The following is an 11,185-nucleotide window of genomic DNA, read 5'->3' as shown; positions in this document are numbered from 1 at the left end:
GTGGGGACACACACAATCGGCTGTATACAACCGATTTCTATAAAACCAGCTTCTATTAATTCGACCTAATTTCGTAGTGTAGACATACCCTTAGTCTCCAGAGGACTGTAATACTTTGGTCTAATACAGGTTAATGACTTGCTTGTCCCATTACTGGGACCAGTACAGACAACAGTGAAGGTCTCAATACGCACCACAGTACTGGTCCCATGACTTGTCTCAGTACAGAACCCAGTACTGGTCCCAGTTCAGACACCAGTACTGGTCCTATGACTGGTCCCAGTACAGACTCCAGTACTACTCCCAGTACTTTTCCCAGTATTGGTCCCAGCACTGATCCCAGAATAGATCCCAGTACTGGACCCAATACAGGCCAAAGCACTGATCCCAGGACTGGTCCCAGTACTGATCCCTATATAGACCCCAGTAATGGTTCTGATTCACTTTCTGTTTTACAGCTCATGAAATACTGCAGGACCAGCCACATTGTGTTCATAACGATCATCACCAGACTTCCTTGCTTTCAGGCAGAGATGGCAGGCACATAGTTTACAAGGGCTGGTGAAAAATGGTGGAAAATGAAATCAGAAGCCCATGGAATGATGGGTGGAAAGAAATACATCATGGGATGGTGAGCATGCCCCCATGATACACTGCGATCTGTTCCCAGAGGTCCCAGTGGCAGAGGGTGGTGAATTGCATAGTGGGATAGCTACCCATGATGCAACACTCTCTCTGTTGATGCAAGAGCAATGACTATGGACGCACTCCACCAACACAAGGAGCGTTGTGTGGACGTGCACAACCAATGTAATTAAAATGGCTTATGATCATCGACATCACGTAAGTCAACTTAAATGGCCTTAGGCCAGGTCTACACTATAGACTTATATCGGTATAATTACATCACTAAGGGGTGTGAAAAATCCACCAACTTCTGAGTGATGTAGTTATATCAACCTAATCCACCCAGATAGACAGCACTGTGTCGATGGGAGAGCGTCTCCCATCGACACAGCTACTGCTTCTCGGGGTGGTGGATTAACTACGCTGACAGGAGACGCTCTCCCGTTGGCTTAGGAGCGTCTTCACTAAAACGCTACAACGATGCAGCTCTAGCGCTGTACGTGAAGACAAGCTCTTCGTGCATCAGTCACATTCCAAAGGAAGAAAGTGTGTGAAAGGAGTCGGGGCCAAATACAAGCAAATTAGTGCTAGTTGCAATTGTCGTTTTTGCGATGTATGCTACTAGTGAAAGGGGACTCCCTGCTCCACCATGTGTGTGTGATAAGAGTTACATGTGGATACGCACATGCCCCATCTTTATACTACATGCAAATACAACACATGCACATGCAGACACGCATGCCACATGCACACGCAGACACACATCTGTGAACAAGTGCTTTAAACTGACTCAGGATCCATTTTGAAGCTTTATTGACAAAGTCACCAAGGGAAATGTTCAGGACCAAAGCCTGGGGGGGCTGAATAGTGCTGGTGAGTTATCACCTTATTTCATTCTGTGTAGCGTGATCTACAAATGGTGCAGAGCCAGGGAGAAGCAGACTGAAATGAGTTCCCTGTAAGATGAACAATGGAGCTGGGTACTAGAACTGCACTCAGAAAATGGAATGAGATCTATGATGCAGGACGGGGTTGGGTTTTACTTCTCAGAGGAGCCGCTGCTGGAGCCATCTCTTGTAGGAGTTCCTTATGAGGCCCATTGCTCAGTCTCTTCTTTGGGGTCATAAGCCTCATTGGTGTAAGGTGGTGGAGGGGGCATTGGTGCGGAGGGAACCCCAACGTTTTCATTGGCAGCATATGGCCTGAACAACATAGCCTGCAAAACAAAAGAGATCGGCCCTCGCTGGTACCATCATTGTCTCCATTCTCACCCCCACAACCATTACCTTCCTCACCCCTCCATTCTCGCTCCATCATCTTCCTCACATTCTTCATTACCACCACCTTCCTCACCCTTCTATCAACATATTTGGGCATGATAGCTCAGTGGTTTGAGCATTGGTCTGCTAAACCCAGGGTTGTGAGTTCAATCCTTGAGGGGGTGATTTAGGGAACTGGGGTTTAAAAAAAAACAATCTGGGGATTTGTCCTGCTTTGAGCAGGGGGGTTGGACTAGATGATCTCCTGAGGTCCCTTCCAACCCTGATATTCTATGATTGCGTCTATGATTTTTCAGCACTTCCTCCTCCCTCTAGTTTTTATAAGTTTGCTGTATTGACTGGCACTACCCCAGGGATGAATCTGTGCCATCATCACTAACTCCACGATCAACACCCAATTCACTATCTGTAGGATTTTCCCTGTGGAGGTGCATGGGTCCCAGCTGTCACAGAACATGACCATGGTCTTTTGCAAAACTGGAGGATACAGAATCTATACTTCCTTTGGGTCCTGACTGCAGCAGGTTTGCTGTGAGGCACTTAAAGGGTTAACACGGTAGGTCTCACTATGCTACAGAGCGTCCCTTTGTGTTCCTCGCTAGGGCTGCTTGAAAATTTCCTGTCAAAAAGCTGCTTTTCAACAAAAAAACCACAGAATCCCCAAACTTTTCTGTCTAACTATACAAAATGTTTCATGAAAAAATATCCACTTTCCCAGGAAAAAATCAATTTTTAATCAAAAAAAGTGAATGCCCCCAACCAAAAGATTTCAATTTGGAGATGCTGCTGCAGTGCCTCATGGGAAATGTAGTTTGGTTGCCTAGTGTCCCCATTCTTCGCTATGAGTCAAGCTCATAGGCTAGACTACATTTCCCGTGATGCACCATGGCCAGGGTCTCCCAGGATGCAACAACGTCCCCTCACCAAGAGGGCAGATGATGTTGCATCATGGGAGTTGGAGTCAGACCAAGGAGACTGGTGTACAAAGGAGAATGGCAACATGAGGCATTCAAACTACAAACCACATTAGGCACCAAGGCAACATTTCCAAATTGAAATCTTTTGTTTTTTTCAAAATATTTTGGTACTGTATTTGAATTGCTGCTGAAAAAAAATAAATAAAAAATGCCTATGGAAAATTTAGACAAAAACAGGTTTTTTGATAAAAACGTAACAGTTGTCATCACAGTTTGAGAAAACGTTAGCCTATCAGTGTGTGACCTACTCCCAGGTCAAGAAGAGGTCAACCTCATCTCAGCTACCCCCCTTCACTACGCAAAGGTGCTCAGAGGAACGGTCTTGAGAACTGCTGAATGGGAGGCAGTCTTTGGGAAGATCAGATTCTACACCAGCATCACAGCAGTGAGTTGACTCCAGACAAGGAGTTTTTGTTGCCTGGATTCATTTATTTTGCTGTCTGGCTAGAAACATTGTCCCTGGAGGGATGTCCACAGCTGTAGCTTTTGGGGAGGGGAGTTTGCAGCATCATGATTCCATGGCTAGTTCTGTGCTAGCCCCAGCAGCTGCTCTAAAACATTGAGGCTGGTGATGACCCCGAAGGAGTTGCCACCTGTCAGGTATTGTTGGATCACAAGGGACTCTGGCCATGCCATAGGCTGCTGACTTATGAGAAGAGGCTGAGGGAACTGGGCTTGTTCAGTCTGCAGAAGAGAAGAGTGAGGGGGGATTTGATAGCAGCCTTCAACTCCCTGAATGGGGGTTCCAAAGAGGATGGACCTCGGCTGTTCTCAGTGGTGGTAGATGACAGAACAAGGAGCAATGGTCTCAAGTTGCAGTGCGGGAGGTCTAGGTTGGATATTAGGAAACACTATTTCACTAGGAGGGTGGTGAAGCACTGGAATAGGTTCCTAGGGAGGTGGTGGAATCTCCATCCTTAGAGGTTTTTAAGGCCCGGCTTGACAAAGCCCTGGCTGGGATGATTTAGTTGGAGATTGGTCCTGCTTTGAGCAGGGGGTTGGACTAGATGACCTCCTGAGGTCTCTTCTAACCCTGATATTCTATGATTCTCTGCCCTCAATATATCCCCTCCACCAAGGGAACAAGAGCTGGCTGTGCCAGGTGGGGATTCCATGCCAAGGGAATTCTCTGCTGGAGAGATCCAGTGACTTTCAGGGGCACAAAATGGTGGGATTGCAGCTCAGGATCTGGCCCAGTTACAGTTTCCTGGGTCCCCCACCCCCACCTGGGAAGATGAAATGCAGCCCCACAGAAATTAAAACACTGACGATGAAGGTCAACGTGGTGGCAGTGAAAACTGGAATTACTTCCCCCTCCCATTAAAAAAAGATTCAGTAACTTGGATCATGGTGTCAGCAGCCCGGTTAGGAATCAAGGTAAAAAGGGCCAGAAAATAGGGCTATTTCCTCTGCCAAAAATGTCAACAAAAATCTATCAACCACCAAAATATTTTGATTCAACATGGAACCATAGTGCCTCATTGGAGTTGTAGTTTGGGTGCCTTATACTTCTTTTGTCCTTTATGGGCCATGGTCACTGGCAGGACTATATCTCCTATGAGGGGATGTCTCACAAGCACCCTTGCCCATGGTGCATCATGGGAGGTGTAGTCCATCTAGAGAACATGGCCCATAAGGGAAAATATGAGTACACGGCAGCTGAACTACAACTGCCATGAGGTATCATGGCACCACTTTGAATCTAAATAGATTGGTTTTCAGGTGTTCGGTGTTTTGGAAAAATAGCAACATTTTCTGGAGAAAGCAGGTGCTTTCTGATAACATTCTCATGGAGTTGAAACCCCAATTTCCCATTAAAAAAACCCCAATTTGACAGACTTGTCAACCAGCCCTAAATCAGGACCTGTCACTTTCCCCCATCACTGCCTTCCTCATACACATTCAGGCCCTTCCCCAGGGACACTTCTCCCATCAGGGAGGGCGCTTCGCAGAGGCGTACATCTCCCCCTCCTTTCAACACATGCGCTGATTCACGTCCCGTTTGAGAGCTGAAAGACTCACGGTGTTGGGGGTATAGCAGATGGCTTGGGATGCAAAGTACGAGGTTGAGACAGCGATGGAGAACTCCAGGATGGACAACAAGAGCAGCATGACTGTGATCCCCTTCCCAGCATTCTGGGGAGCATAAAACCACAGGGGATGCTAATTAATTTTGACTGCTAGAGGTGTAACATTGCACAGGGCTGCTGTGAGGTGCATAAAAAATCCCTCTTTTCCCACTTCTGGGGATGCAGAAATCCGGTCCTGGTTCTTCCCTCCTCCCAGGCACACAGAATTCTCCTCCTCCTCCTAACTACTCAGTAGGCCCGGTAATTGTGATGCATGGAGCCACACCACTGTCAGGAGATCATAGAATTCTGTTTTCTCCTGGGTCTACAGGGATATGTGCCCCTGAGACGCTCCCTGGGTAGGCCAGCCAGGATTCTGTAGCATGGAGGCAGTGTTGTCTAGTGCATAGAGCACTGGACTAGGATTGAGAAAAGCTGGGCCTGCTGGGTGACATTGGGCATGTCGCTTCATCTCCCTGTGCCTCAGTTTCACCATCTCTGTGTAGTGGGGATTAAACAAAGTAAAACAGGTATTTGCGTCCAATGCTGCTCCCGATGAAGTCAACAGGAGTTATTATTATTAATAATTTGTATGTTGATAGTGGCTGGAAACCCCAGTCATGGACTAGGACCCTACTGTGCTAGGTGCTGCAGAAAACACAGAACAAAAGCATAGTCCTTGCCTGGTTTTTGACATTGACAGGAGTTTTGACACTGGCTTTATCAAGAGCAGAACCAAGCACGTTAAGAGCAAATTTTGGTCAATTTTCCTCCAGATCAAAGGTCTGGAGCAGAACAGATGGACAGTTTCTACAGTGGAGTCAAGGACTTAGGGCAATTCCAGGAACCTGGTATTTTAAAAACACACCTGTTAGGGATGGTCCAGGTAGACTTAACACAGCCTCAGCACAGGGTGATGGACTGGATGACCTCTTGAGGTCCCTTCCCGCCTTATACTTCTATAATTCTATGGCAGAATCTGGCCACTTACCAACCAACGGTATTCCTCATCCTTGTGGTCATAATGTGACGCATTAAAAATCAGCTCCGTTAGAAAGAGAATGATCCCAACGGCTGAGAAGAGGGCGCCAGTCCTGTTCATTCCCTGGCTGCTTTTCACCTGAGAGAGATGTGCAGAGGGTCAGGTTGTATGTAGACAGAAAACAGGTTTGGTTATCATAGAATCATAAAAGATTAGGGTTAGAAGAGACCTCAAGAGGTCATATAGTCCAACCCCCTGCTCAAAGCAGGACCAACACCAACTAAATCATCCCAGCCAGGGCTTTGTCAATCCGGGCCTTAAAAACTTCTAAGAATGGAGATTCCACCACCTTCCTAGGTAACCCATTCCAGTGCTTCACCACCCTCCTAGTGAAATAGTGTTTCCTAATATCCAACCTAGACCTTCCCCACTGCAACTTGAGACCATTGCTCCTTGTTCTGTCATCTGCCACCACTGAGAATAGCCGAGCTCCATCCTCTTTGGAACCCCCACTTCAGGCAGTTGAAGACTGCTATCAAATCCCCCCTCACTCTTCTCTTCTGCAGTCTAAACAAGCCCAGTTCCCTCAGCCTCTTCTCGTAAGTCATGTGCACCAGCCCGCTGATCATTTTCGTTGCCTTCCACTTGACCTTCTCCAATTTGTCCACATCCTTTCTGTAATGGGGGGCCCAAAACTGGACACAATACTCCAGATGTGGCCTCACCAGTGCCGAATAGAGGGGAATAATCACTTCCCTCGATCTGCTGGCAATGCTCCCACTGATGCAGCCCAATATTCCATTAGCCTTCTTGGCAACAAGGGCACACTGCTGACTCATATCCAGCTTCTCATCCACTGTAATCCCCAGGTCCTTTTTTGCAGAACTGCTGCTTAGCTAGTCGGTCCCCAGCCTGTAGTGGTGCTTGGGATTCTTCCATCCTAAGTGCAGGACTCTGCACTTGTCCTTGTTGAACCTCATCAGCTTTTTTTTGGCCCAATCCTCCAATTTGTTTAGGTCACTCTGGACCCTATCCCTACCCTCCAGCTTATCTACCTCTCCCCCAAGCTTAGTGTCATCTGCGAACTTGCTGAGGGTGCAATTAATCCCATCATCCAGATCATTAATAAAGATGTTGAACAAAACCGGCCCCAGGACCGACCCCTGGGGCACTCCGCTTGATACCGGCTTCCAACTAGACATCGAGCCATTGATCACTACCCGTTGAGCCTGACGATCTAACCAGCTTTCTATCCACCTTATAGTTCATTCATCCAATCCATACTTTTTTAACTTGCTGGCAAGAATACTGTGGGAGGCCGTATCAAAAGCTTTGCTAAAGTCAAGGTATATCATGTCCACTGCTTTCTCCATATCCACAGAGTCAGTCATCTCATCATAGAAGGTAATCAGATTGGTCAGGCATGACTTGTCCTTGGTGAATCCATGTTGACTGTTCCTGATCACCTTCCTCTCCTCCAAGTGCTTCAAAATGGTTTCCTTGAGGACCCGCTCCATGATTTTTCCAGGGACTGAGGTGAGGCTGACCGATCTGTAGTTCCCTGGGTTCTCCTTCTTCCTTTTTTTAAAGATGGGCACTATATTTTCCTTTTTCCAGTCGTCCAGGACCTCCCCCGATCACCATGAGTTTTCAAAGATAATGGCCAAAGGCTCTGCAATCACATCAGCCAATTTCCTCAGCACTCTTGGATGCATTAGATCTGGACCCATGGACTTGTGCATGTCCAGCTTTTCTAACTAGTCCTTAATCTGTTCTTTCACCACTGAGGGCTGCTCACCTCCTCCCCATACTGTGTTGCCCAAGACAGAAGTGTGGGAACTGACCTTGTCTGTGAAGACCGAGGCAAAAAAAGCATTGAGTACTTCAGCTTTTTCCACATCATCTGTCACTAGGTTGCCTCCTCCATTCATTAAGGGTCCCACACTTTCCCTGACCTTTTTCTTGTTGCTAACATACCTGTAGAAACCCTTCTTGTTACCCCTCACTTCCCTCGCTAGCTGCAACTCCAGTTGTGTTTTGGCCTTCCTGATTACACCCCTGCATGCTTGAGCAATATTTTTATACTCCTCCCTAGTCATCTGTCCAAGTTTCCACTTCTTGTGAGCTTCATTTTTGTGTTTAAGCTCACTGAAGATTTCACTGTTAAGCCAAGCTGGTCGCCTGCCATATTTGCCATTCTTTCTGCAGATCGGGATGGTTTGTGCCTGCGCCCCCAATAAGGCTTCTTTAAAATACAGCCAGCTTTCCTGGACTCCTTGCCCCCTCATATTAGCCTCCCAGGGGATCCTGCCCATCAGTTCCCTAAGGGAGTCAAAGTCTGTTTTTCTGATGTCCAGGGTCCATATTTTGCTAGTCTCCTTTCTTCCTTTTGTGAGGATCCTGAACTCAACCATCTCATGGCCACTGCTGCCCAGGTTGCCACCCACTTCTACTTCCCCTACCAATTCTTCCCTGTTTGTAAGCAGCAGGTCAAGATGAGAACGGCCCCTGGTTGGTTCCTCCAGTAGTTGCACCAGGAAGTTGTCCCCAACACTCTCCAAAATCTTCCCGGATTGTCTGTGAACTGATGTATTGCTCTTCCAGCAGATGTCAGGGTGATTGAAGTCCCCCATAAGAACCAGCCCACCTATATGTTCTGGGAATGCTTCTACACTCGTATGTTTTTGGAAGAACTTAATTGCAGAGTTACTTTTTTCCTGTCAGATAAAATTGTGTTACAAGCTAAAAATGTAATTTTAAACCTAATGGATGTTAGTTGGAAGCTGAATAAATCTGAAAATGTTTGTCTAAGCAGAGCACTAGTAATTGCTAAAAGACCAGTACCCCCCTTCAGTATTGTCTGTGCTTGCCTAATTCTTAAAAAATATTCCAATTTCCCCACATACAAACACTGTGAGGTGGGGGACGGGACGGGACCAGAGCCAGATTGAAAGGGCAGTGAGGTACTGCAGGGATTCAACTGGCCGTGATTCTGTCCCTGACTAGGCTTTTGGGCCTTGCGCCTGCAGTTTTTTTGGGTATGCCCGAGACATTCACAGTTATAACAGATCACATTATTTTTTGCTGTTACTACGGCAACGCGAGTAGACTTGCTCTTTATTTTTTTGGCCTGTCTGGCTTCGCATTCAGAGGGCCACATACAGATGGATTCATAATTAGAGCCTGGGTTCACTCCCAAATTAAGGGCTGTTTGCAGGTGGGAGTTAAAACCTTCCTTTAACATTTTTAAAAATGCCTGATTCATTTTTTTGGGTCTGCAATGCCTGCATTGCTGGAATACATCTCCCATTTTTTCTTACAACATTGAGCTGCAGGCTCGTCCTTGCCTTGTATGCAGCCCACGATCAGTCCCCAATTACCGGCTCCGTTCCCCAAGGCTTCTTGGATGGCTTTCTTAAACTCAGTGCAGGCATGGGTCATATCATTTTCAGATTTAAATTTAACAGAGGCCCAAACGCTGTTTTTGTGTCCTTTTGTAGGGATCTTGGCCCATGATAGATTGGGGCATTTAGCTTTTGTTAAGATATAAAGATCCCTGCAATGTAACGTATAGGTGGTAACCATCTGGCTTATTCTTTTCCAGAATATTAAATTTGGGTCTTTGGGCTTTAGATCAGAGAAATCTTTCAGTAAGCCCCTCATTTCCTCTGTGCTGAGAGGAGTGTACTTATAAGTATTATGAGCCACTTTGTTTTCACCAGTCCCTGATCACTGAGTGGTCACTTGGCAAGGGGCCAAGGAAGCACTGGCACTTAATTCTGGGTTAAAAAAAGTGTGGGGGGGGAGGCCAATTATCTTGATTTCCCCCCATGTGTGCCAGGTTCCAATTTTGAATTTGTTTTTTAAGGTGTTTCCAATTAATTTTATTTTGGTTTTTATTAGTATTTCGGCTTGAGTCAGGGTCAGTAAAATTCCCCTTCTGTTGTATGCTAGCAACAATACGACGTGCAGAGGAGTTGTTTTTTTTAGTTTTGCTTTTAGAGCCTTGTTTTCTACTTCAAGTTCATTTAGTTTGCGGTTTAAATTTGTTTTTTGATTTAGCTTTGATGTAAGAGCTTTTTGGAGTGTTTTTAACTTTTGTAATTTTTTTTTATATTTGCAATAGCTTATTACAATTCCTTTCCCTAATCTTTCTTTTGTTTGACCAGACCACCACAACACGCTATCCATTGTACTCATACCTTTATTCCATTTATTTTTTGCTATTGTTTTTTTAACCTTTTTATGTTTCCCTTTTATAAAATCAATGAGTCTTCCTTCCGTAGAGGGCATCATTGGTGTACCCCGGGGCATGCCAATGGGTGTCCCCCCCATGGAGGGTATCGTTGACGCATTCTCGGGCAATTCATAAGACATTGTATCTCAGCTTCCTGAAACCCACTTAAGCAGTGCTTCAGGGGAGATTGACTGAGCACACCCTTGTACTCAGTTTACTGCAGCACATACCCTGGTGCTCAGTACTTGGCAGTGCAGCCTTCGCCTCCAGTGGTCCCTGCACCCCAACAACCTAGGCCACAAACACAGTCCTGTTCAGTCCTCTTGCCTCTGCATCCTATATGTGGTTCGTATTAAAAAAAAGGGGTGTGGAGGAATGCCTCGGGGAGTCCCAAACCAAGGTGTGCGCTAGAGGCGGTAAGTAAAAAGGTACTCGCCTCTATCCCTGGTTGTGAGAAACTCTCCGAGGATTCCCGATCACATCCTGCTCGCTGCACCAAAACTGTTAGGCAAAAAGATTCTTTTCCCCAAGAATCAGGCAAGCACAGACAATACTGAAGGGGGGGGGGGGTTATTCATGGTACTGGGAAGATTGACAAGCAGCTTCAAAAATATGGTGCCATAGTGGCCAGTTATATACATTTTTTTATTAATTTATTTGCATTTATTTGTACCTACAGAGACAGACATTGTTACAAGTCGAGAGAACCCTGAACAAAGATAAAAATAAGAACAGTACGTACATATAGAGGTCATCCTAATTGCATCAAACGTCTATGACTACCTTGCGGGGGAAGGAGGTGGGGTGGGGGTGGGGGTAGGGATGAGTGCTTACAGACATCCGGTGGGTTGTGAAGGGAGGGTTACCATTGTTTTTTTTTAACAATAAGCTGAGCTAAGTTATTATGTATTAACAGAAACTATGGGTATGTCTACACTACGAAATTAGGTCGAATTTATAGAAGCCGGTTTTATAGAAATCGGTTGTATACAGCCGATTGTGTGTGTCCCCAC

General features: G+C 46.0%; 1 protein-coding gene across 1 annotated transcript; it reads right to left on the bottom strand.

Annotated features, from left to right (window-relative positions):
• Window positions 1-1,714: 1,714 nt before the first annotated feature.
• LOC112105060 (membrane-spanning 4-domains subfamily A member 15-like) lies at window positions 1,715-6,073 on the bottom strand (the record flags this gene model as incomplete). Its single annotated transcript, XM_026661530.1, has 3 exons — window positions 1,715-1,843; window positions 4,907-5,020; window positions 5,945-6,073. Coding segments are annotated over 3 exons (372 nt in total), but the record flags the coding sequence as incomplete, so codon positions are not given.
• Between the last annotated feature and the right edge of the window lie 5,112 nt (window positions 6,074-11,185).

The sequence above is a fragment of the Terrapene carolina genome, unplaced genomic scaffold (genome assembly GCF_002925995.2).
Source record: "Terrapene carolina triunguis isolate 2854851 unplaced genomic scaffold, T_m_triunguis-2.0 Scaffold8848, whole genome shotgun sequence".
NCBI classification, from domain to species: Eukaryota; Metazoa; Chordata; order Testudines; family Emydidae; genus Terrapene; species Terrapene triunguis.
This window is presented reverse-complemented; position numbering and strand designations above follow the sequence as displayed.